Source organism: Schistocerca gregaria, chromosome 4 (genome assembly GCF_023897955.1).
Source record: "Schistocerca gregaria isolate iqSchGreg1 chromosome 4, iqSchGreg1.2, whole genome shotgun sequence".
NCBI classification, from domain to species: Eukaryota; Metazoa; Arthropoda; class Insecta; order Orthoptera; family Acrididae; genus Schistocerca; species Schistocerca gregaria.
In genome coordinates, this window is record NC_064923.1 from 247493705 (window position 1) to 247521350 (window position 27646).

General features: G+C 38.4%; 1 protein-coding gene across 1 annotated transcript in view; it reads right to left on the reverse strand.

Annotated features, from left to right (window-relative positions):
• LOC126365930 (2-amino-3-ketobutyrate coenzyme A ligase, mitochondrial) overlaps positions 1-27646 on the reverse strand; it is a 72338-nt gene that overhangs the window by 37429 nt on the left and 7263 nt on the right. Inside the window, exons 2-4 of the mRNA XM_050008697.1 lie at positions 4803-5035; positions 968-1069; positions 604-811 (exon numbers count right to left, since the gene is read on the reverse strand). Of these exons, the coding sequence (XP_049864654.1) occupies positions 604-811; positions 968-1069; positions 4803-5035 (543 nt within the window). The remainder of the gene's footprint in view (positions 1-603; positions 812-967; positions 1070-4802; positions 5036-27646) is intronic.

A 27646-nucleotide genomic window follows, 5' to 3' on the forward strand; every position in this document is an offset into this window, starting at 1 on the left:
TCTATTTGCAGGGATATAAACAAATGAACCCTCCTGCAAACACAGAAGCATTTGTTTCCTTCAAGCTATTTGTTATCCACCAAAGTAAGCTGCTATACAATCATGTGTATATCCAGATGACAAAGTAAAAGAATAAAATTGACATTTATTTATAAATCTACATAAATATACTACTTAAGGTACACTACATAAGAGAAAGCTCTCAGACATTTTCAGCTCCAGATTCAAGGATTTCACAAGTGAGCAGTTTGGATGGAAGAGGCACTACAATTTATTTTTTTTAAATTTACCTGGGATTCTAAAACCATGACTCATACTTTGGCAGCCTGTTAATTTTTTTCCAGTGTGCTTCAGTATTTGTGATACCTCTCTATTACTATAAATACAAATAACAATCTCTTTCTTACTTACAGTGTGGTAAGATATATAACTGATTGTAATTTGATTCATCAAGTGTGAACATGGATTCAGTACACTGTTGCCTGAGAGCCAGTTTTCTCTAATGTCTGAAATATTCTAACAAGTGCTGTGAAAAGGCATCATCAGATTCAATAAATTTCACTTGTTACAAACTGGTTGATTACACATATTGCACCCGAGTACCTGCCATATCTCTGTGTTTGTATCTGAACTTCTGTGCCTTGCAGAGACGTATACCATCAATGATGGAAGCATGGTTCAGTTCATCAGAAAGAACTGCATCTTTTGGTGTAAGCACTGACTCAAAAAAGCCACCATTTGCATCAAAACAACTGGGATACAATATAGTGTCTTCCTTACAATGGAAGTCTGCAATTTTCTTTTCTAGTTCCTGCAAGATTTGAAAATTTCCTTAGTATGTAGCATAATTCACATATCACATCTTAGACATTAATTTAGCAATGAAGAAACAAAACTCCAGTCTTGTTTAAATAAGTTGGACTATAATAATGATTATTTGATGATAATAACAATATTAATTTTTTACCTTATGTATACTTTGTGTTCCACAAATGAAACGAACTGAACTCAATCCAGCACCATATTTTTCAAGAGCTGCTTTTGCTGCATGGACTACTTCTGGATGATTCTGAAAGAAAACAAATTACATTATATCTATTAAATTAAGTGTACTTGTTATCATATAATGAATGTGTAATATTTATCCTCCACCCCCTCCCCATGAACCATTGACCTTGCCGGTGGTGGGGAGGCTTATATGCCTCAGTGATACAGATAGTCGTACCATAGGTGCAACCACAATGGAGGGGTATCTGTTGAGAGGCCAGACAAATGTGTAATTCCTAAACAGGAGCAGCAGCCTATTCAGTAGTTGCAAGGGCAACAGTCTGGATGATTGATTGAACTGGCCTTCTAGTATCAGCCAAAACAGCATTGCTGCACTGGTACTGCCATTGCTGCACTGGTACTGCAAACAGCTGAAAGCAAGGGGAAACTAAAGCCATAACTTTTCCTGAGGGTATGCAGCTTTACTGTATGGTTATTTGATGATGGCGTCCTCTTGGGTAAAATATTCCTGAGATAAAATAGTCCCCCATTTGGATCTCTGGGTGGGGACTATTCAGAAGGATGCCATTATCAGGAGAAACAAAACTAGTGTTCTACAGATCAAAGTGTGGAATGTCAGATCCCTTAATTGGACACGTAGGATAGAAAATTTAAAAAGTGAAATGTATAAGTTAAAGTTAGGTACATTGGGAATTAGTGAAGTTTGGTGGCAGGAGGAACAGTACTTCTGGTCAGGTGAATACAGGATTATAAATAGAAAATCAATGCAGGAGTATGTATAACAATGAATAAAAAAAAATAGGAACATGGATAAGCTACCACAAACAGCCTAGTGAACACATTATTGAAGCCAAGACAGACACAAAGCCCACCCCTACCACAGTAGTACAAGTTTATTTGCCAACTGGCTCTGCAGATGATGAAGAGATTGAAGAAATGTATGAAGAGACAATACAAATTATTCAAATAGTTAAGGGAGACAAAAATTTAATAGTCAGATCTGGAATTGGATAGTAGGAAAAGGAAATAAATGTATGATGACGTAAAAGAAATTATTCAAATAGTTAAGGGAGACAAAAATTTAATAGTTATGGTGGCCTGGAATTCGATAGTAGGAAAGGGAAAGAAATGTATGATGAGACAAAATAAATTATTCAAATAGTTAAGGGAGATGAAAATTTAACAGTTATGGGGAACTGGAATTTGAAGTCAGAGAAGGAAAAGTAGTAGGTGAATATGGAATGGGGGAAAGGAATGAAATAGGAAGCCGCCTGGAAGAATTTTGCACAGAGCATAATTTAATCATCACTAACACTTGGTTTAAGAATCATGAAACAAGGTTGTATATGTGGAAGGGATCTGGAGATGCCAGAAGGTTTCAGATTGATTATATAATGGTAAGACAGAGATTTAGGAACCAGATTTTAAATTGTAAGACATTTTGAAGGGCAGATATGGGCTCTGACCACAATGTATTGGTTATAAACTGTAGATTAAAACTAAAAAAAACTGCAAAACAGTGGGAATTTAAGAAGATGGGACCTGGATAAACTGAAGGAACTAGAGGTTGTAAAGAGTTTCAGAGGGAACATTAGGGAACAAGTGACGAGAACAGGGAAAAGGAATATAGTAGAAGAAGACTGTGTAACTCTGAATGGTGAAATACTGGATCAAGTAGGTAAAAAGATGAGAGCTAGTAGAAATCCTTGGGTAACATAAGAAATACTGAATTTAATTGATGAAAGGAGAAAACATAAAAATTCAGTAAATGAAATAGGCAAAAAGGAATACAAATGTCTCAAAAATGAGATCAACAGAAAGTGCAAAATGGCTAAGCAGGAATGGCTAGAGGACAAATGTAAGGATGTAGAAGCATACATCACTAGTGATATGGTAGATGCCACCTACAACATAATAAAATAGAGCTTTGAAGCATAAAAGAACATACTGTATGAATATCAAGAGCTCAGATGGTAAACTAGTCCTAAGCAAAGAAGGGAAAGCTGAAAGGTGGAAGGAGTATATAGAGGGTCTATATAAGCACGATTTACTTGAGGGCACTATTACGGAAATGGACAAGGATGTAGATGAAGATGAGATGGGAGATATAATTATGAGTGAAGATTTTGACAGAGCACTGAAAGACCTAAGTAGATACAAGGCCCCAGGAGTAGACGACATTATGTTAGAACTACTGACAGCCTTGGGAGAGCCAGCCATGATCAAAGATCAAACTGGTGGGGACGATGTATAAGACAGGGGAAATACTCTCAAACTTCAAGAAGAATATAATAATCCCAACTCCAAAGAAAGCAGGTGCTGAGAGGTGTGAAAATTACTGAACTATCAGTTTAATAAGTCATTGTTGCAAAATACTAACACAAATTGTTTACAGATGAATGGAAAAACTGGTAGAAGCCGACCTTAGGAAAGATCAATTTGGATTCCTTAGAAATGTAGGAACATGTGAGTTAATATTGACATATGACTTATCTTAGAAGCTAGGTTAAGGAAAGGCAAAACAACGTTTCTATCATTAGTAGACTTAAAGAAATTTTGAAAATTTGTTTGGAATACTCTTTTTCAAGGCACTTGTAAGAGTCGAAGGCCATGAGAGGGAAGCAATGGTTGAGAAGGGAGTGAGACAGAGTTGTAACCTACCCCCCCCCCCCCCCCCCCTGTGTTATTCAATCTGTACATTGAATGAGCAGTAAAGGAACCAGGAAAAAATTGTAGTAGGAATTAAAATTCAGGGAGAAGAAATAAAAACCTTGAGGTTCGCCAATGATATTGTAATTCTGTCAGAGACAGCAGAGGGCTTGGAAGAACAGCTGAACAGAAAGAGCAGTGTCCTGAAAGGAGGCTACAAGATAACATCAACAAAAGCAAAACAAGGATAATTTGATGTAGTCAAATTAATTCAGGTGATGCTGAAGGAATTAGATTAGGAAATGAGATACTTAAAGTAGTAGATGAGTTTTGCTATTTGGGCAGCAAAATAACTAAGGATGGTCATAGCAAAGAGGATATAAAATGTAGACTGGTGATGGCAAGGAATGAGGTTCTGAAGAAGAGAAATTTGATAACATCAAGTATAGATTTAAGTGTCAGAAAGTCTTTCCTGAAAGTATTTGTATGGAGTGTAGCTATATATGGGTGTGAAACACGGATGATAAACAGTTGAGACAAGAAGAGAATAGAAGCTTTTCAAATGTGGTGCTACAGAAGAATGCTGAAAATTAGAAAGATAGATCACATAACTAATGAGGAGGTACTGAATAGAATTGAGGAGAAGAGGAATTGTGGAACAGCTTGACTAGAAGAAGGGATCGGTGGTAGGATACAATCTGAGTCATCAAGGGATCACCAATTTAGTACTGGAGGGAAGCGTGAAGGGTAAAAATTGTATAGAGAGACCCGGAGATGAGTACATGAAGCAGATTCTGAAGGACGTAGTTACTCAGAGATGAAGAGGCTTGCATAGGATAGAATAGCATGGAGAGCTGCATCAAACCAGTCTTTGGACAGAATAGCACAACAACAACAATATTTATAATTTTGTGGTACCTCTCAGGAAACCATGAATCACTGCTAACTGTGAAGCTGATTTTGTTTAGTTTGAACATACCTGAAGTATTGCTGTATGACAGAACTACTATACAAGAATAAGTAAAAAATGACTATTATTAATGAGTGTAAAGTTACAGCTGAAATAATAAAATAAAAATATGAAAGCATAGATTGCATAGCTATAATATCCATAGATAATTTGTATGCAACTGCACTATACTTACCGATAAACCAAGATAATTATTGGCACAGAAATTCAGTATCTTCGTGTTTTGACCAGCGACACTGATCAAAGTGCTTTGGCTCGATGTGATAATCCTTTCCTCCCTCCATATACCAGCTGCTTTTATGTTATTTATTTCCTCACGTAAAATGCTTTTAAGGTGTTCACTTGCATTTGAATGCACACTCCGATACAGTGCTGCATCCTTGGACTGTATCAGAAAACGTGATGTCACTGTGGGCATGGAAAACACAAATTATTAAAACACTAAGACTAGCATTTTCTCCTTCTGTTACATGCTTCTGTGCATGCTTGCATGTGTGTGTGTGTGTGTGTGTGTGTGTGTGTGTGTGTGTGTGTGTGTGTGTGTGTGTATGTATGTATGAAGAGCACTTCATTCACAAAGACAAGTGCTCCCTTAAAACAAGAAATTTTATCAAAGAAGTTCAATGATTTTTAATTAAATGTACATTGCATTTCACAGCATACAGTGTTTTCTAAGAGCCATCAGCTTTAGCATTTGTCTTTTTGCTCATGTTCTCTCTCATACTCCTGCGCCCAAAAAGAAACTCTCATCTCTACAAACAATATGTTACCCCATCAAAACCATGCTTGCTATATTTTGGTCATTTTGCTTCCCTTTGCAGTTGTCCAGTGCCTTGAAACTGTTTGTTTCATGTTAGCTGTACTTAATTTTGTGCTTAGTAGAACATTGGCAATTGACTGTTTCTTTTATTACATACAAAGTTTGTGATTTTATACGGGTCATTAGAGTACAATGCCTTGGTAGGTCAGAGTGGCCAAATAAAACTGGCCTGCAAAGTATTTATACTTACAGTAAGACTGATGCAGGGATAACCCATGTTACTTAACTTGTGGTTTTTATTCACTACAGGGTCTGTTTTGTGCCTTTTGCCATTAAGTTTTGCACATCAGACTTTGTTGGAGGTTTTGCCAAAACACTTCCAGTTTTAAGCTATTGCATAAACAGTTCGAAACACATTTTCCACTAATTGTACTTTGTATAACACTCAGCAATGACCAGACACTGTTTTATCATCAGCACCATTTTGTGTTATGTTCAACTAGTCATCAGCCACATCTGCTCCTCTCACAAACTCAAAAATAATGACACAACCAAGTACTCAGAATAGAGTATGTGAGAGATGTGTATGAGCATACATGCAGCAACAACCAGTTGGTGCACTGAAATCATGGTCTTCAGCATTTTCTGGGAGTGCAGTTCTTCTGTTCATTATAAAGGGTCAATTACATATAATTTTCTGGGCCAGTTTTATTTTTCCTTCCCTATATAGTGTCTGCTGCAAAACTCAGATAGGACAGATATTTGTATGAGAAAGACTGAACTCAAATCCTTTGGTACAGACTGTTTTATTCATTTATTCATTCATCGTAACCTGTAGAATCCACTATGAAGGAAAAACTGCAAAGATGTGATGAAATGGAAATTGCAAAGATGTGGAATGGATTAAAAAGGGAGAGAACATTGCTCCTGCTTAATTTTAGTGCAGTGTGCTGGCTGCTGCACTGCCCTGTTCCTTGGGAACTCATCAATATACACATAAATAAAGTAAAGCACTCACTCAGTTCAATGAGATCTACTCCACAGCCGTGTGAGTCCTTTCCTGGTTTTCAACCATGATATTATGATGTGTAGCAAACATTTGACTCTTCAGACACACCCACAAGAACAAGTCAGGACAGTAAAATTGGGTGATTGTTCTGGCCTATCAATGTCTTCAAATCTGGAAAAAAATCAACCAGGAAAATGATGCCCCAAGATATACATCAACTGATGGGCTGTATGAGATCTTCCACAATCCTGTTGGAACCATATGTCACTGTTCAACTTTGGAAGGAGGAAGCCATTTAACATTAAGATGTAGTGATCCCTAGTAACTGTTACTGAACATAAATAAAGATCCTCAAAAGAATATGGACCAATGATGCCACACAAAACCATGTTGCACTACACAGTCACATGTTCACAGTGCAGGGGCTTCTCTCACAGCTGAGGAGATTTATCTCACCTATGTGGTACCCAGTATCTGTAATGCTGTTTACTTCCACCACAATCTAGATAAAAATGGGTGTCACCTAACATCAATTTATATTTTCATATCTGCTGGTTTTCTGCTACAAATTCAAGGAAATGCAAGCTGAAATCTACCAGGCACTTTTATTTTGTTTATTTAGTTTCTGTATGACCTACAATTTTTATGGGTAAATGTGCAGGTTATCATGGATGATGGCAGGTAACATTACACTGCTGTTGTTAGTGCCAAAGCATATCTGGCAGCAGAAGGGTGAGGATTTTAGATGAGTGCTTGATGGGCCTCCTTCGCTCACTCTTCAGTCCACTGTCTTCCAGTTCCCTGGACTTTCCTTCTTTGCTCAAGCTGCTGTAGTCTTGAATTGTTGCACCAATTGTACAGTTATTGAAAGATCCACGACCTTATCATGTTGTTTCAACTTGCACAGTGACAAAAGAGTCACTAAGCTGTGAATGGAGACTCATTAATTTTGATATACGCTCAAGGTAAATGCAGTGTGCATAGCTATAATACAAGGAGAAAGGATGATCTTCACTATGCAGGGTTAAATCTGACTTTGGCACAGAAGGGGGTAAATTTTTCTGCCACAAAAGTCTTTGGTCAGCTACCAAACAGCATCAAAAGCCTGACAGATAGTCAACCAACATTTAAAAATAAATTAAAAGAATTTCTAGATGACAACTCCTTCTACTCATTGGCTGAATTTTTAGATATAAATTAAGGGAGGGAAAAAAAACTAACTTAAGCATTAGTGTCATGCAATATTTTGTGTAATGTAATAGCTTGTACAGACATCTTTCTTTAACCTGACACGTTCCACATCATTACGAAGTGTCGTATTCATGATCTATGGAACAAGTATTAATCTAATCTAATCTGATCTGATGCTCTGAACCCCTTGGGGTCATAATTACAAATGGCCATCCTTCCTCAATATGCAGCGTGGATGTATGGTTCATGCAGCTGCAAGACGGGCACCATACCGTGTGACTCAGATCATACTATTCATTCTACTCGATCTTGTATTAAAAACCTGCTGTTTATCTTCTGTTACTAGTTTAATATCTAAATGTCAATATTAATATTTATCATTGACCAACAGTTATTGACACACTATAGATAAAGGGCTATGTAGAAACAATATTTCTGTAAGTCATTTGGCTACAAGAAATCTTCAACCCTCAAAGTTATACAAGAACTGACTATAAATATATTTTTTAGTTTTCTTTCGAATTTATTAGAATTTTCAATATCTTGCTTTACATCAGAAGGGAGTTTGTTGAAGAATTTCAAAGTGAAGTACAAGAACCCACTATGAACTCAAGAGGGACAAGGCATAGGCCTACTGCACATGGGTATACCTTTTTGTCTTGTATTTTGGTTGTCTAAAGTATAATTTAAGTGAAACTGATTTCTATTATTAGCAACAATCGCCACCAAGGAGTAAATGCACTGGAGAGAAAGTATAAAAAATTTGTCTTAGCAAATTAAACTTTATGTACAACTTGGACTTAGATATGGATCATGACAAGCAAGAGATCCAGGTTTGAGTCGAAGTTTGATAGTAATTTTCATTTGCTGTAACATACCATTGTCCCATAAGTAGTGGACTGAAGGTTGAATCATAATAATGTGTAGCAGAACATTTGTGACTAGCTTTACTTTGAACACCTAGCAGAGATGTCATATTATAATCTTCTAAAGTGCTCATTTCTTAAAGGTTGCAGATAGAACTTCTGAAATCGCAACTAGCAGTATTCCTCTGGCACAATGTGTATCGTGTATGCCTGTGATCAACAACTGAAAACTTGTGGGAAGTTCATCACCATATATACACTACTGGCCATTAAAATTGCTACACCATGAAGATGATGTGCTACAGACACGAAATTTAACTGACAGGAAGAAGATGCTGTGATATGCAAATGATAAGCTTTTCAGAGCATTCACACAAGGTTGGAGCCGGTGGCAACACCTACAATGTGCTGACATGAGGAAAGTTTCCAACCGATTTCTCACACACAAACACCAGTTGACTGGTGAAACGTTGTTGTGATGCCTTGTGTTAGGAGGAGAAATGTGTACCATCAAGTTTCCGACTTTGACAAAGGTTGAATTGTAGCCTTTTGCAATTGCAGTTTATCGTATCGCGACATTGCTGCTCGCGTTGGTCAAGATCCAATGACTATTAGCAGAATATGGAATTGGTGGGTTCAGGAGAGTAATACGGAATGCCGGGCTGGATCCCATTGTTCTCGTATCACTAGCAGTTGAGATGACAGGCATCTTATCCACATGGCTGTAGGGGATCATGCAGCTACGTTTCGTTCCCTGAGTCAATAGATGGGGTTGTTTGTAAGACAATAACCATCTGCACGAACAGTTCGACGACGTTTGCAGCAGCATGGACTATCAGCTCGGAGACCAAGGCTGCGGTTACCCTTGATGCTGCATCACAGACAGGAGTGCCTGTGATGGTGTACTCAACGACGAACCTGGGTGCACGAATGGCAAAACATCATTTTTTTGGATGAATCCAGGTTCTGTTTACAGCATCATGATGGTCACATCCATGTTTGGCGACATCGCAGGGAACGCACATTGGAAGCGTGTATTCATCGTCGCCATACTGGTGTATCACCTGGCGTGATGCTATGGGGTGCCATTGAGTACACGTCTTGGTCACCTCTTGTTCACCTTGAGGGCACTTTGAACAGTGGATGTTAGATTTCAGACGTGTTATGACCCATGGCTCTACCCTTCATTTAATCCCTGCAAAACCCAACATTTCAGCAGGATAATGCATGACCGCATGTTGCAGGTCCTGTAAGGGAGTTTCTGGATACAGAAAATGTTTGACTGCTGCCCTGGCCAGATTATTCTCCAGATCTCTCACCAATTGAAAACGTCTGGTCAATGGTGGCCGAGCAACTGGCTCGTCACAATACGCCAGTCACTACTCTTGATGAACTGTGGTATTGTGTTGAGTCTTTACACGCCATCCAAGCTCTGTTTGACTCAATGCCCAGGTGTATCAAGGCCATTATTACGGCCAGAGATGGTTGTTCTGGGTACTGATTTCTCAGGATCTATGCACCCAAATTGCGTGAAAATTTAATCACATGTCAGTTCTACTATAATATATTTGTCAAATGAATACCCGTTTATCATCTGCATTTCTTCTTGGTGTAGCAATTTTAATGGCCAGTAGCGTACCATGAAAATGCATTGCATGGACCAAAGATGAAGACCACTCTGTGTTTAAACACAAATTTAGATGTGACTGCCACTTTACTGGGCACACCATATTTGGGGAGGTAATAAACTGTGAACATGTCCAAGAACAAGGAGCTGCTGTGAAGCAAGTGTTAGTATTGCCATCCCCACAAATACAACTCATCTTTAAGAAAGAAAATCTTCATTGTACAAAAATATGCTGTAAGGATAATATGTGATGGCCACCCATGATCATCTTGTAGACATGTGTTGAAGGAGTTGGGCATTCTGATTGCTGTTTCACATTATATTTATTTCCTCATGAAATTTGTTGTAAATAATCCACTACAGTTCAAAAGGAACATTGCAGTAAGTAACTACAATAACAAAAGGAAAAATGAAATCAAACAATGGAAACTCCAGGTAGGAATATCACTAATGAAGGAAAAGACAGATCGCGACTTACCGTAAAGAAGACACATTAAATTGCAGACATGCACAATTAAAAGACTCTTACATAAAGCTTTTGGCCACAACCTTCATCAGGAAAAGAAAGACACACACCATTCATAAATACAAGCAAGCACACCTCATGCACGCATGACTGCCAGCTCCAGTATCATGAGCCAGAATGCCAGCCCAAGATGCTGTAGTTGGCAGTCATGTGTGTGTTGAATGAAAAGTGACATTCATTACTCCACATTAAGATTGTCTTTAGCACAAAAATGGGCGTACATTGCTATAACAAGCTTTTTATCACTTACCCAGTGATGCAAAACATCTGACAGACAGCAAACCAAAATTTGGAAACAGACTTGTGACATACTTGGCCATAAATTAGATTGTAGTTCCTTGGTGGTAGCAATCACAGCGAAAAATTAGCTGTAGATGTGGGTGGGTACAGGTACAGTAGCAGAGCATGACATCCAGCATAATTCTAGGGACCTAGGAACCTGCTACAACGTACGTGCCATTTGGCTTCTCCCACCCAACACCAGTCCCTCAGAATTGCGGAAATGGGAACTTGCACTCCAACACATCCTTTCCTCCTGCCATCCCCTTGGACTGAACCTAAGTTAACCAACCTCACTCACATTTACTCTTCAGTCTTCTCCTTTTTCCCTCTCCTCTTTAGCCATTCATGAATCTTTTCATCCTACATAGTTGTGTTTATCTTAATATTATATACCTCTTTACTTCTGTATGCATCCTCTTTGGTTTGTAGCTGGCACAGTACTTAACAGTAGAATATCTTTGGCTTTCCTCTGACGACCATGCCTCCATCCTTGCTACTCTCCCTGTTTACCTTTCCCTGTTGCTTCATAACCTGGGTTGTGAGTAATTGAATCCACTTTCCCTTCTTCCCTTTTTTCCCATCTCTCCTCCCTAATGAAGGAACAAAGTTCCGAAAGCTAGGAATGTAAATTTTCTGTTCTGTTTTGTGTAACTATCGGCTGTACTGAGCTGAGGTAAGTACTGGCCAGCCCCTCTATCTCTTTGTTAGTATTTGTTTCACATCTTTATATGAAATTTTCCGTTAATCAATACAATGAATGCTCAGATATACTAAATTGAAATTACATCACCTGACAGATGTCAACAGGTTGAATGAATATGATCCTTATCATTTCCTGCAGTTTTCTTAAGACTGGCTTGCCAATAGGATCCATGGTTAGAATATGGTGTTGAGAGGACTGATAAAGTAAAATTTTACCTGTCTGGTTATATGAACCAACATAATACTGTGTTTGCTGGCAGAGTTGATTCCAAAGATGGTTACTGAATATGGCAAGAAAAGTTCTGGTGAAATGTCATATACCTAAGTGTCATTGGCCTTCTAATCTTTGGAGATAGTGTCAACAGTGAGCATTACCTGAACCACATAAGGGACACTGTCAACCTTTACTCCAAGAGTGAAGTTACTCTGATCTGTTGTGGCAGCAGCAGGATGGATCACCCCCTCAACACTGGGACAGTATGGAATTAGTTGCACCAGAAATTCTCAGAAAGTGGTACAGACAACACACTCTGATTGAATGGCTGGTCCAGTCTTCTGAAATCAGTCCATCAGCACTTTCCGGTGGGGGTATTTTAGGGATATAATTTATCCCCCTGGCATCATTATTTCACCTGAAGAGCACAGAGCAATTTGGTGTCTTCTGTGTGCCCTCAACAATTTTCATGCTTGCTGTTTTAACAGCAAAAGCAAAATTTTCATTGTTAAAATGCAGCTTGACAGAGAATAGGAGGAGTAGGAGAATAGTGTTTAACATTCTGTTGATGATAAGGTCATTAGAGAGAGGCATATGCTCAAATTAGGGAAGGATGGAGAAGAAAATCATGCATGCACTTTCGAAGGAACTCTCCCAACATTTGTCATAAGTGATTTAGGGGAATCACGGAAAACCTAAACTAGGATTGCCAGATGCAGGTTTGAACCATCATCCTCCTGAATGCAAATGACAGTGAATAGACACAGCCAAGATGAGGGGGCCCACTGCAGTTCTACCTACTAAGTCAACTGAATAAAACTCTGAAGATGTGGTTGGCTAGGGGAGAGGGTGGGAAGAGGGGGGGATGGTTGAGGGGGGGGGGGGGGGGGGGAGAGAACCTCAGCAGGCAATTCCAAGATGATATAGCTCACTGTGCTCACACAAAGAAAGGTTACTCTTACAGACCATTGAATCATTGAGACATTGATCCTGACCATTGAAAAGAACAAGTGTGAAATGAATGAAGTGTAAGGATAAAAGCTGGTCTGAACTTCATTGCAAGATCCAGGCACACATGGACTGTGAGGTCAAGATAGGGGCTAGTGCAGATTGAGGCTAGGAGTGTTGCTGGATTGATGAATGTGATGTAAGGACAATGTCCTTTTGTGCTGTAATCTAGTTCAAAATCTTCATAACAAGTGGAAACCAAAGTTCATGCTAACACTATGGCTGTAAATGTAGTAGAGAGTGAATGATGTGACTGCAAACAACATGAACTCAAACTGGTACCATTTAACAAGGCCAGAACAGTTTATTTGATTGTTGATTCACCTGCTGTGCTGGATATTTATTTGCTGTCAAAGACTAACAGACATCCACAAGTGGCACGTCTGCCAGATCTCATGAGTCATGACTACCAAAATCGTATCTTTTAGCCATACAAATAATATCTCTATGAGTTTGCCAAGATATTGCTGGAGTGGCAGGATATTTGATCACTTCCACCTTTTAAACAGACCTTAAGAATGGTATTGCCCATGGTAGGACTGGAGCTGGTGATACAAGGAGCACAGGGGAGGTCAGAATTGCTGCCAGTGGCTCCATTAATCGTAACTGGCTGCATGCGAAGAGCCTCAGGGAATTTTTCGTCCAGTAGAGATGAAAGTTCCACAACTGGTGGTAGTGGCTTTATCTCCTTAGGCTCCTCATAGTCCATCTCCTATGATCTCGACTTAATGGGCCCATGGCATGGATGGAGGCCTCACCCATGACACACAGGGGATGGATACAAGAAACTTCGGCAGATAGATAAAGTGACAGTATGCATCTGGACCAGATGCACGGCAAAACTGGCACTGGTGGTAGTCTTGAGAAGTTACTTTGGCCTGACAGGATCGTATTTGGGGATGTAATATCATTTAGTTCTCATGGGTGGAGATGATTCTTATGACCCAGGAAATGTTCTTGTTTGGCTGCTACTTCATTTAACATGTGGCCAGTGACAACCCCTTGAGTTCAACCCAGAATAGCCCCAAACTAGAGAACCAATACAGTAGTACCGCCATGGTTGCAAGGAATGGGATTGCTTTATAGGGGCAGAAGGTCAAATGGCTATGGTGCCTGTGTTGGTGTATGGTTCTGTACAGTGATGGATCTATACAAAGCAAGAAGGCATGTCATGAATACATCAGAAGTCACTATCATCATCATTGTGTTACTTTGAGTCTTGGACATTTAGATCAACCACTCTACTTTTCTTATGACAAAAAGAACGGAACTCATCTGATACGAAATGTAGGCCATTGCAGATACAATAGTATGTGGCCCTTTATGATGAATATCCATTCTGCAGTTTGAAGCATGGCATTTTAGATGAGGAAAATTAGTAGGTGAATAAGGGCTGGGGGAAAGGAACAAAAGAGGAAGCCACCTGATAGAATTTTGCACAGAGCATAATTTAATAATCACTAAAATTTGGTTTAACAATCTGGAAGAAGGCTGTATATGCAGAACAGACCTGGAGAAGCTGGAAGGTAATAGATTGATTATATAATCATGAGACAGAGATTTTGGAATCAGATTTTTAGCTCTAAGACATTTTCAGGGGCAGATGTGGGCTATGACCACAATTTATTGATTATAAACTGTAGATTAAAACTACAGAAACTACAAGAAGGTAAGAAATTAAGGAGATGTGACCTGGTTAAGTTGGAAGAATCAGAGGTTGCTGAGGCTTTCAGATGGAGCATTACAGAACAGTTGACTAGAAGAGGAGAAGGAATACAGTAGCAGATGAATGGGCAGCTTTAAGAGATGAAATAGTGAAGGCAGCAGAGGACAAATAGGTAAAAATACAAGGCCTAATAAAAATCCTTGGATAACACAAGGGATATTGAAATTAACTGATGAAAGGAGAAAATACAAAAATGCAGCAAATGAAGCAGGAGAAATGGAATTCAAACTTTTAAAAAATGAGATTGACAGGAAGTGTGAGATGGGTAAGCAGGAATCGTTAGCAGACAAACGTAAAGCTTCAGAAGCTTATTTCATTAGGTGAAAGAGATACCACCTATATGAAAATTAAGGATGCCTTTGGGGAAAAAGAGAAGCAGCTATATGAATATCAAGAGCTCAGATGAAAAACCAATCCTGAGCAAAAGAGCAAAAGCTAAAAGATGGAAGGAATATATAAAGGGTCCATACCAGGGAGATGAACATGAAGGCAATATCAGAGAAAGGGAAGAGGACATAGATGAAGATGAGGTGAAAGATATGATAATGTGATAAGAATTTGACACAGCTCTGAAAGTGTGAGAACTTGACAGATCTCTGAAAAATCTAAGACAAAACAAGGCCCTGGACGTAGATGATATTCCATCAGAAGCACTGATAGCCTTGGGAGAGCCAGGCAGCCATGACAAAACTCATTCACCTGGTTTACAAGACATATGAGACAGGCAAAGTATCTTCAGAATTCAAAAAGAATATAATAATTCCAAGTCCAAAGAAAGCTGTGCTGAGAGGTCTGAAAATTATTGAACTATCACGGTTACAAAATACACAAATCAAAAATAGTTTTGCATCATCTCAGTTCTGAGAGTTTTGGAACCTGTACAGAAAATTGGAACAAAGATCAATATTAACAACATTTCCATCTTTTTATTGCTCATGAAAACCACACATTGCATGTTGTACCATCATACAGTGAGACCTTCAGAGGTGGTGGGCCAGCCTGCTGTACACTCTGGTACCTCTAATACCCAGTAGCACATCCTCTTGCATTGATGCATGCCTGTATTTGTCATGGTATACTATCCACAATTTCATCAAGGCACTGTTGGTCCAGATTGTTTCACTCCTCAATGGCAATTCTATGTAGATCCCTCAGAGTGATTGGTGGGACACGTCATCCATAAACAGCCCTTTTCATTCTATAACAGGCATGTTCAATAGGGTTCATGTCTGGAGAACATGCTGGTCACTCAAGTCGAGTGGTGTCATTATCCTGAAAGAAGTCATTCACAAGATGTGTCAGACTCCCTCTGTCTAATAGGTGCTGCTCATGCATGGTTGTTTACATCTTTGGGCAGGTTTAGTAACATATCTGAACAGTAAAAGGGACTGTGTCTGTGATAAAATTGTCATCCATGAAGACGAATGCTTCGACAATATGCTCCTGATATGGTTGCACTATCAGTTGGGGAATGGAATTCACATATCGTACAGCTATTAAGGTGCCACCAGTGGCGTATGCCGGCCCCACATAAAGTCACCCCAAAACAGCAGGGAACCTCCACCTTGCTGCATTCACTGGACACTGTCTCTAAGGCGTTCAGGCTGACCAGATTCTCTCCACACACATCTCTGAAAATTGTCTGGTTGAAGGCATATGCGACACTCATCACTGAAAATAACATGATACCAATCCTGAGCGGTCCATTCAGCAGTTCTTGGGCCCATCTGTACTGCACTGCATGGTGTCATGGTTGCAAGGATGGACCTTGCCATGGATGTTGAGAGTGAAGTTGTGCATCATGCAGCCTATTGCACACAGTTTGAGTCGTAACATGATATCCTATGGCTGCACGAAAAGGATTATTTGACATGGTGGTATTGCTGTCAGGGTTCCTCCAAGCCATATGGTCATCCACTGCAGTAGTAGCCCTTGGGCAGCCTGAGAAAGGCATGTCATCTGTCTCTGTATCTCCTCCATGTCCGGACAACATTGCTTTGGTTCAGTCCGAGACGCCTGGACACCTTGTTGAGAGCCCTTCCTGGCACAAAGTAACAATGTGGACATAATTGAACCATGGTATTGACTGTCTAGGCTTGTTTGAACTACAAATAACATGAGCTGTGTACCTCCTGGTGCAATGACTGGAACTGATCAGCTGTCAGACTCCCTCTGTCTAATAGGTGCTGCTCATGCATGGTTGTTTACATCTTTGGGCAGGTTTAGTGACATCTCTGAACAGTCATAGGGACTGTGTCTGTGATAAAATATCCACAGTCAACATCTGGGAACTGTGGTGATGCAATACTTTTTCTGATGTGTGTGCTAATATGAATTTTTTACAGACAAATGGAAAAACTGTTAGGAGCTGACTTTGGAGAAGATTTGTTTGGATTTCAGAGAAATGTAGGAACATGCAATGTAATACTGGCCCTATGACTTATCTTAGAAGATAGTTTAAGGAATGGTAAACCTGTGTTCATAGCATTTGTAGACTTAGAAACAGCTTTTGACAATGTTGATGGGAATACTCTCTTTGAAATTTTGGAGGTGTGGGGGTAAAATACACAGAGCAAAAGACTATTTACCACTTGTACAGAAACCAGATGGCAGTTATGAGTCAGTGGGCATGAAAGGCAAGCAGTGGTTGAGAAGGGAGTGAGACAGGATTGTAGCCTGTCTCTGATGTCATTCAATCTGTACATTGAACAAGCAGTATAGAGAACCAAAGAAAAGTTTGGAGTACGAATTAAAGTTCAGGTAGAAGAAATAAATACTCTGTTTGCCAATGACACTGTAATTATGTCAGATACAGTAAAGGACTTGGAAGAGCAGTTGGACATAATGGACAGTGTCTTGAAAGGAAGATATAAGATGAACATCAACAAAAGCGAAACAAGAATAATGGAATGTAGTCGAATTAAATCAAGTGATGCTAAGGGAATTAGATCAGGAAATGAGACACTTGAAGTAGATGAGTTTTGCTCTTTGGGCAGCAAAATAACTGATGATGGTTGAACTAGAGAAGATGTAAAAGTATTTCTGAAGAAGAGACTTTTTTAACATCAAAAATAGAGTTAAGTATTAGGAAGTCATTGCTGAAGGTATTTGTCTGGAGTGTAGCAATGTATGGAAGTGAAATATGGATGATAAACAGTTTAGACAAATGTGATGCTAGAGACAAATATTTTGAAGATCAAAAGGTTAGATCATATAAATAATGAGATGATACTGAATAGAAATAGGGAGACAAGAAATTTGTGTCACAACTTGACCAAAAGAAAGGAATAGTTGATGGAACACATTATGAAATATCAAGAGATCATCAATTTAGTATTGGAGGGAAGTGTAGGGGGTGGGGAGCAAAAATCATAAAGGCAGACCAAGAGATATACAGTAAGTATATTCATAAGCATGTGGGTTACAACTGTTATTCAAAGCTGAAGAGCTTCGCTCAGCATGGAGGAGTGGGGAGAACTGCACTAAACCATTCTTCACACTGAAGACAACAGCAACAACAACAACAACAACAACAACACGGCACATATTTTCATCAGTACTCAGATTGTAGCAGGTGAAGCCACTGACAATTTCTGAGCAACATAGGTAAGTTAGAGACAGCACCCACTACAAGAAAGCAAATAGCTCCTCTGAAAAAGCTGTTCAGGTCGGCATGCATCAGTCCTATGGTGAGAGTTGTCTCCAGAGACAAATTTTACAATGAGTGAGTACAATGGGTTTCAAGCAAAAGTTTTGAAAGCCTGGACTGCACCTTCTAAGTCACCACCAATAAAGTAACACCCTGACAACACCTTCATCCTTGATATCCCCCTGAGTGCTTTGTGTAACAACTTGAGGATGTGAGGATAGACTGTAGCTGGGACTACAACATGGTACCTGGACTCTTCTGGGCCAACAGGAGTGCCCCCTGATTAACATTGAGCATGTGGAGTCTCAAAAAATAGGTCCATAGTGCTGATCCTTAGTTTTTCTGGATGCTTCAGTCAGTATAAATGTACATAACCTTTCTGTGCATTAGGTCCTAATCTGTGAGTATAGCCACCTCCCAGGTCATCATGAGAAATTCATGCAGTGTGTTCCTAATGATGTCAGAAACAGAGTGCTTCTTTATTATCAGAATCATGATTAGGAAACATCAGTATACATAACAGGATGTCAGCATTGGCATGTTGAGTGAGCTGGTAATGTATTTCATGAACCATGAGCTTGTCAGTGTGGGGCAACTTGCTATCCTCAACAACATAAATAAATGTACTGTAGGTGCAACCACAACAGAGGGATACCTACAGAAAAGGGATTATTGACTGATTGGATCTTCTAACATCAGCTAGAATGGCCTTGCTTTGCCAGTACTGTGAACTGCTGAAAGCAAGAGAAAACTATAGCTGTTGTTTTTCTGGAGGCATGCAGCTCTTGAGTAAAATATTATGGAGGTAAAGCAGTCCCCCTTTCAGATCGGCATATGAGAACTACTTACGAGGATATTGTCTGCAGGAGAAACAAAATGGTGTTTATGTGCCAGAGCATGGAATATTAGATTCTTTAATTGTGTAGGTGGGTTAGAGAATTTGAAAAGGGAAATGGATAGACTGAAGTTAGGTGCAGCTGGAATGACTCAAGAGTGGTAGCAGGAACACCAGACTTCTGGTCAGATGGGTACCAACAAATAAATAAAAAATCAAATAAGTGTAATGTAGGAATAGATTTTATAATGACTAAAAGAAAAAAGGAATGTAGGTAAGTCACTAAGAGTAGCATTGTGAAAACATCGTTGAGACAAAATAAACATCAAGCCAACACCCTATGCATTAGTGGAAGTTTATATGCCAACTAGCTCTTCAGATGATCAAGAGAATGAAATAATGTCTGAAGAGATAAAACAAATTATTAAGATAGTTAAGGCAGACAAAAATTTAATTCTAATTGGAGAGTGGGATTCAATAGTATGGAAAGGAAGAGAAGGAAAGATATGAGAACAACAACTGGGGAAATGAATGAAAGAGGAAGCCGCCTGCTAGAAATTTGTACAGACCATAATTTAATCATCACTATCACCTAGTTTAAGAATCCACTAGGAAAATGTTATACATGGAAGATATCTGGAGGTTTTAAATTGGGTGAGACACAGATGTCAAAACAAGTTTTAAACTCTAAGATATTTCCTGAGGCAAATGAGAAGTGTGATATTAATTTGTTACTTATTATGCACTGCAAATTATAACTCAAGAAATTGTAAAAAGTTAGAAAATCATGGATATGGGACCTACTTAAAATAAAGGGACCAGAGGTTATTGAGAATTTCAGAAGGAGTATTAGGCAATTATTGACTGAAACAGCAGAAAGGAATACAACAGAATAGAGATGAAAGGAATACAGAAGAGAGATGAAATAGTGAAAGTGCAGAGGATCAAATAGTGGTAGTAGTAGCAGTAGTAGCAGCAAAAGCAGTTTATTCATCCAGAGACAATGTATATTGCATGGATTTTGTCAGAAAGTACATAACATAAAAAAGTATAACACAGATTTGGTTAGTTACTTAAACATATGTAAAGATATTTTATACTGAATACATAACTGACATTTTCATACAAACACATAATAGTTCTAACACTTTTGTTCAAATCTTATTTCACGCCGTAGCTGCTACAGGATTAAAAATACTGTTGAGACAGTATATGAATATTATTATTTGCTAAAAGATTATTACAGGTATTCATTTACATTGTAGTAACAGATGGTCGTTAAATATTTGAACTCTGCTTTCTTAAATGAAGACAATTTTTTATTTCTTTTATCTGGGCTGGAAGTTTGTTATGCAATCTACTACCTTGAACGTTTCTTTGCTTTTGTGCTAAAGCCATGTTTACTCTGTATTGTAAGAGTGAATATCTGAGTTAATTTTCGAATTGTCGATTTACCTTTTTATATCAATTACAGTTTTTCTATACAGAGGCACAGTAAGGATGGAGTATTTAGCTGTTGAAATATCTACTAGGAGGGTGTTAGCCTTGAATTGTTGGTAATTATTCTTATAAATTGTTTTTGTAGAGTGAAGTTTGTTCCAAGGAGGTGAGGCCATAGGTAATAGCAGAATGGATGTACTCAAAGTAGACAATTCTACTAGACTGTTTACTGCACACAATACTGATTACAGATAATGCAAAGTAAGGAGAGCTTAAATTGTTAGTGAGACAGAGGAGGTGGGATACCCAGTCTAAATTGTCATTTATGTGCACACCTAAAAATTTTGTGACAGTTACCATCTCAGTTTCTTTATTATGTATTCTGAGGTCCAGCTCATAATGTGGCTTTATTTCCTGTAATGGATATAATTTTTTAAAAATACACTGAAGGAAAAAATTGCTCCACCAAAAAATAATTAATATAGAGTAATGAACTTTGGGAATGCATTAGTCTAGATAACATATGTAATTGATTAACATTGTAAGATCACAATTAATGTAAATGTGAGATAAGCCATTGGAAATATGAAATGCTGATACATTAATAACCACTGTAACCATTAGAACATTGAATGCAAGCATGCAAACGTGCATGCATTTTATTGTACAGGTGGCTGATGTCAGTTTGTAGGATGGAATTCCATGCCTGTTGCACTTGGTCAATCAATACAGGGATTGTTAATGCTGGTTGATGCATGATGCTGGAGATGTCATCTGACAATGTCCAATATGTGCTCAATTGGAGACAGATCTGGTGATTGAGCAGGCCAAGGCAACTCTGTAGATGTATGTGGGCAAACATTATCCTGTTGGAAAACAGTTCCTAGTATATTGTTATTGAATGGCAGCACAACAGGTTGAAGCATCAGACTGATGTACAAATTTGCAGTCAGGGTGTGTGGGATAACCATGGCAGTGCTCCTGCTGTCATTGAAATCACACTCCAGAAAATAACTCTAGGAGTAGGTCTGATGTGTCAAGTACACAACCAGAGTGGTTTCAGGGCCTCACCTGGCCTCCTTCTGACCAACACGTGCCATCACTGGCACTGAGGCAGAACCAGCTTACATCACGAAACACAATGGCCTTACAACCTGCCTCCAATGCTCCTCCTTGACATCACTGCAGCCGCAAATGGCGATGGTTTGGGGTCAGCAGAAAGTATTCTACTGGGCATCTGGCTCAGAGTAACTGATTTGTAACAGTTTGATGTGTCACTGTGGCACCAACTGCTGTCAAATTGGTGTTGCACACACAGTACAATGTACCAGGGCCATACACTGAAAGGATGATTGTCCTCTTAGTAGTGCCACATGGCTGTCTAGGCCCCTGTCTTCTTGCAGCCACACATTTTTGTGACCACCACTGCCTGCAATCATGTACAGTGGCTACATTCCTGCCAAGTCTTCCTGCAATATCACAGAAAGTACACCCAGCTTCTTGAAGCCCTCTTACACACCCTCATTCAAACACAGTGAGGTTTTGATAATGTCGTTTTAAAGGTTTTGTTGACTAACACCACCTCACCATGTCCAACCTCAAAGATAACTAACACTCATGACCATTACAGTGTTCATTAAAGCAAACCTGATTTGCATCCTTGCAATAGCACTAATAGCACCACTCTTATGTAACTTGTGTGGAATTTGCACAGACATCATCTTTCAGATGTAGAAACATGCCTACCAACTTTTGTTTATGTTGCACAGGTCCTTCTTGGTGATGCAATCTTTCTCCATCAGTGTACAAGGTGTGTTCAATAAATTTCACAATTCACAATTCATGCAATACAGCAAAAGGTGTACCTACACTGCTTCTGGGAGTGGAAACAGCACTGGAAACAGTGCATCAAATGTGGAGATAGTATTTTGAAGGAGATCATGCACAATAAGTAAAAGGTAAGCACAGAAAAAATTTGTGGACAAAACTCCGGAATGTTTTGAACAGACCTCATATTTAATCTTAACTTGTTCATTTCACATCAATTCCAAAACTCTGTTTGCAGATGTTGGAAATACCTGGTTTATATCAGTTATGATGACATTTTTGTCATCAGCAAACAGGGTTATGTGAATACCATTGATTGGAGTCTTGACAAAGTTTACACAAATAAAAAATAAGAGAGGTCTTAGAACACTGCCCTGTGGTACCCCATTTGGTACGGTCTGAATATCAGGTCCGTAGACAATACATTGGTTAGTAATGTTTGCTGAGGAAACTTCTACTACTTATTTCTTATTACAGATATATAACTGATATCTTTTTCTCCCCCCCCTCCCCCCCCCCCCCACCTCCTTGTATACTAATTGCTTCTAATTTGTCTAGCAAGATATCATTTATTTATTTATTACTTATTTGTCCCATAGATCAAATCAGTACAATGGCTTATACAATCGATGTGGGATAAATCAATACAAATGTACAGTTTACAGGAGTCTAAAACAGTAAACAAGAACACAGAAGTATGATTATTTTACATTATCTACAAATTATGTTACTTAAAGTTACAGCTTTACAGAGAATTGTTACATGATGTGACAAAATTGACTTAATAACATTCAGCTTTGATACATGATCATGCACTAAGACAATTTTGATTCCAAATATACCTGGATGGTATAAAAGCAGTCTTTTATTAAAAAGAGATTTCACCGTCTGTTTGGATTTATTTATTTCTTTGATTTCTTGTATAAAAGTTGGAAGATGGTTATATAATTTTATTCCCATGCACTTGACACCATCACTGTACAGTTTTGTTGAGTGGGGAAGTATTCTTAGAGAGGTTTTTGATCTTGTGTCATAATTGTGGTTATCCATATTTTTGCTAATTGTTGTTGATCCTTTTTTTGGGTAAAGAATAATAATTCTAGTATGTATTGGCATGGGAGAGGCAAAATATTTAGTTTCTTAAATAATGGTTTACAATTGTCTCTTTGTTTTTTGAACATGATTGGTCTGACTATCTTCTTTTGCTGTTTGACTGTATTGAATGCTACTATTGTACTATTGTTTCTGTTGAGACCCATTACAATATTTTCAATGAACTGGGTAATAGCTGATTCTGTACCCATGCCTTTGCAAAAACTGTGTTGGTTTACAGACAAAAAATTGAAAAAACAAAGCCTCACACAAATTCTTGTATGACATGAGATAACTGAATTTCCTTAACAAAATGAAAAAAAAAACCATTTCGAACAAATGGAACAGATGAAAGGGAATGCAATGAGCTAAAAAATGAGATTGACAGAAAATGCAAAACAGCTAAGCAGAAAAGGCTAAAGGACTAATGCAAGACTGTAGAAGCATGCATAACTGGGATGAATTCAGATGCTGCTTATAGGAAGATTAAAGAGATTTTTGGAGAAGTAAGTGGCAGCTGTGTGTATATCATGAGCTCAGATGGTAACCCAGTACTGATCAAATAAGGGAAAACTGGAAGGTGGAAGGTGTAAAAGGAAGGGCTGAATAATGGAAGTGAACTTGAAAGCAATATCATAGAAAGAGAAGAGAAATTATATGAAGATGATATGGGGGATATGATACTATGAGATGAATTTGACAGAGCACTGAAGGACCTAAGTCAAAACAAAGCCCCGGAATAGATGACATTTCCTCCGAATTATTGAGATTCATGGGAGAGCCACCCATAAAAAACTATTCTACCAGTTCTCTAAAATATGTGAGACAGGTAAAATACCCTCAGACTTCAAGAAGAATTTAATAATCCCATTTTCAAACATGGCAGTTGGTGACAGGTGTGGATATTGTTGGAGATATATGACCCACATATTTTTCATTATATATAGTTGTGTATAGGATACATTTTGCTGAGTGCATTAGGCCTCTGTGAAATGGTATTCTACGGCTATTGAGTGGCAGTGAGATCTTGTGCATAACCTATATGTAAAATGAGCTATGTGTTAATAAAATATAAGTTTTAATGTTGTCGCTAAACAATTTTTCCCATCATTGTGCCGTGCTAAACTAAAGAATTGAACAAGTTATCGGCCCATCATTGAATTAAAGTAATATAATAAATTTCCTGGTGATGAGTTTTCATGCAAAAGTGTGCAGAAGTTTTAGCTTCATTGTGCGTATGGTAAATAAATGTGACTGTTAATATGAGTACAGCACAGGTACCACAAATTGCATGGCTTGCAGGTTGCAAGAATTATGCAACTTGAAAATTTGCCACTGAGATGTATTTGCACTTGGATGACCCGCAGGACGTCATAAAAGGTACATTGAAATCTACAGAATCAAGTTTTTCTGCTAAGGATTGGAATGCGAAATCAAAACTAATCCTTTTGATTGATCCAGTAAAATCTGTTCAAATGGAAAAAGGCTATGTCAGCAAAGGAGCTATTGGACAAACTGAATGCATTAGAAGATTGAGGTTTTGCTAGAAAAGTAGGATTACTTTGTAAGCTGATAAATACAAGATTGAACAAGTGGATGGATGGATGAATGTGAGAATAAAATAATTTCAATCTCAAATATTCTAAGGGATATCAGTTTTGAAATTGCATCAGAATGGATTGGCACTTTATTCTTAGCTGGACTACCAGAGAAATATTCACTTATGATTATGGGTTTGGAAAATTCGGGAATACCCATTACACAGATAGCGTGAAGGTAAAGATTCTACAGAAGGTGAAAAATGAGTCAGATGCTTATGCTTCAAAGACAGAACAGGACTGGCTTAACCCTCTAAATACAAGAAGAAGAAGAAGCCAATAAAATGTTTCAGATAGCAGAAGACTGGACATCTTTTGTCCCAGTGTAACGAAAAGTTGAATATTAACGAAAAGAAACCAACAGCTATTAGTGAACAGTCACTTCAATGACTCTTGGTTGCAAAATACAGTCACAAATTATTTACAGAAGAATGGAAAAACTGATAGAAGCTCACTGTTTTCCAAATCAGATGCCCACCTTTTCAATACCAATATATAGTCTGTAAGGTTTGCTTCATTTTTTCCTGGTATTTTGCAATTTCCTTTGTGGATATTTTTCCTTGGGACACAGTTACTAACTGTCTTTAACTTGTTCACAGAACAAACTGGACAACCCTTAGTACTGTTATTACTAGTTTCATTGTGCAGACATTCCTTACCAGACACACTTCTGAAAGCATGTTCTCCATTCAGTTTGGCATAGTAGTCACCATAGACTATTTTGGAGTCATGTCTATTATTCTATAACAAATCACATGTAACTTATCAGTGAAACCATATCTTCATCTCATTTATCTGTAGGTGCACATATGTTCACAAAGTTCACATTGTGAAATTTGCCTTTGGTAAGGAGGGTACATATTCTTTCACTATGTGAAGTGAAAGCAATAACAGATCCACACATGTTCTTGGATACTAAAAACCCAACTCCAGCTCCTGTTGTCTTTCTTATTTCCCTGAATAATATAGGCAGAATTTATGGTTATGAATCTCACCTCTTCCATCTGACTTCCTGAAGTGCAACAATACCCATTCCATACCTTCTATTCCACAATATTATTTATAGCTCCTATCTGCAACAGTGTATGAACATTCCATGTTCCAAACTTAAGCATTGGTATATCCATAGTCCTGTTCCTTAATAAGGGCAGTCTGGCATTTCTTGTTAAATTATTCATGATTATATGCTTTTTACAAGTCAGGTGTATTGAGCCTGCACTCAGCCCCAACTTGGGGAACCAGGTTTTCATTTGAGACAGTCAGACAACTTAGTCTTTTGGGCCCCCTTACCATGTTGTGAGGGACACGTTTCATCTGGCTCCTCTGCTGGGGCCAATTCAGCTTTCGTGACCCTGCAAGCAGCTATGCTACTTCTGGTATAGCCCCAGCTTCTTCAGAGCTCACAACCCTCCCCATCTGGCATGTAAGGTGCCTCCGACAAGATGGTGTCCCCTGAAGAGGAATTATTGTACAATACACTTTGATATTTTCTATTCCTTTAATGATTAAATGAAAGTAAAACTATTATTATTAATTGATAAATTTTCTTGGTTCACTAGGTTGAGCTATATTTGGTAAATTGTGTATATTTTCAGTACCATTGCTCCATTGTGTAAAATTCAAGGGTAGCTACATCTGAATTTGTCATTCAAAGTAATATTCAGTGTACAAACCAAACGAATCAGAATTAATTACACCAACACACTATTCATAGCATTTTTTTCATATAATATTCAACTTGTATCTCAGAGACATTATGTCCAGAATTCTCAAACAAACTGGACCTGGTGCATTGAGTATCACAAAGGAAAACGAAGACTAGGTAAATTCGATCTACATGAGGGTTAAAACTATGCTTTCAAGAAACTGTGATAATCAACCCAAGAGAGTAAAATGTCTAAGTTACAGCAGAAATGTACATTATAGGGAAAAGTCAATTAAATATAGCTACCACCTTACTGTTACTTCTGTAAATTGAAAACATAGATTCGTAATGAATCTTATGCCTTCATGTATAGCACTGTCCATCTGACACCAAACTGGATGGGGAAAATATTACAGTTGCAAACAACTGTATTTAACCTACCGGCGCTTTCCCGCTTGGTAAATCTTGGAATCTTTGTTTTTAATATAAAACCTACATAAATTGTATATTCAGGTACAGGCAACCACACAAGTGGATTCTTGAAACACGTAAAAAGATGACATGGACAACAGGCACTGCATGTGCTGATGCACACCAATGGTAGTGAACAAGTGCTTCAGAGCCTGTGTGGTGATGAAACCAATGGCAGTGAACAAGTACTTCAGAGCCTGCGTGGTGATGAAACACTGTTGTCAACAGGATACAGTTCTAGTGAGCAGTGCTAAGATCTTATTGGGAATTTTTACAAAGGGCATAATGGGATCACCGATATCTCAAGTATTAGACTGTACAGCAAAGGCCCCAATTTTATAAAAGCAATTGAGAAAAATATTTGTATTGAATGACAGAGATTTCAAATATCTCATGTCAAACTGCTTCTATGACTCTACAGGAATTGGATAGATAAAAAAATCTACTCATCATGTGGTGGCAGGGAACAACACATACATAAATTAAGGAAGTGTGCAAGCTTTTGGAGCCAGTGGCTCCTTTTCCTGACAGAAAGGTTGAGGGGGAAGGAA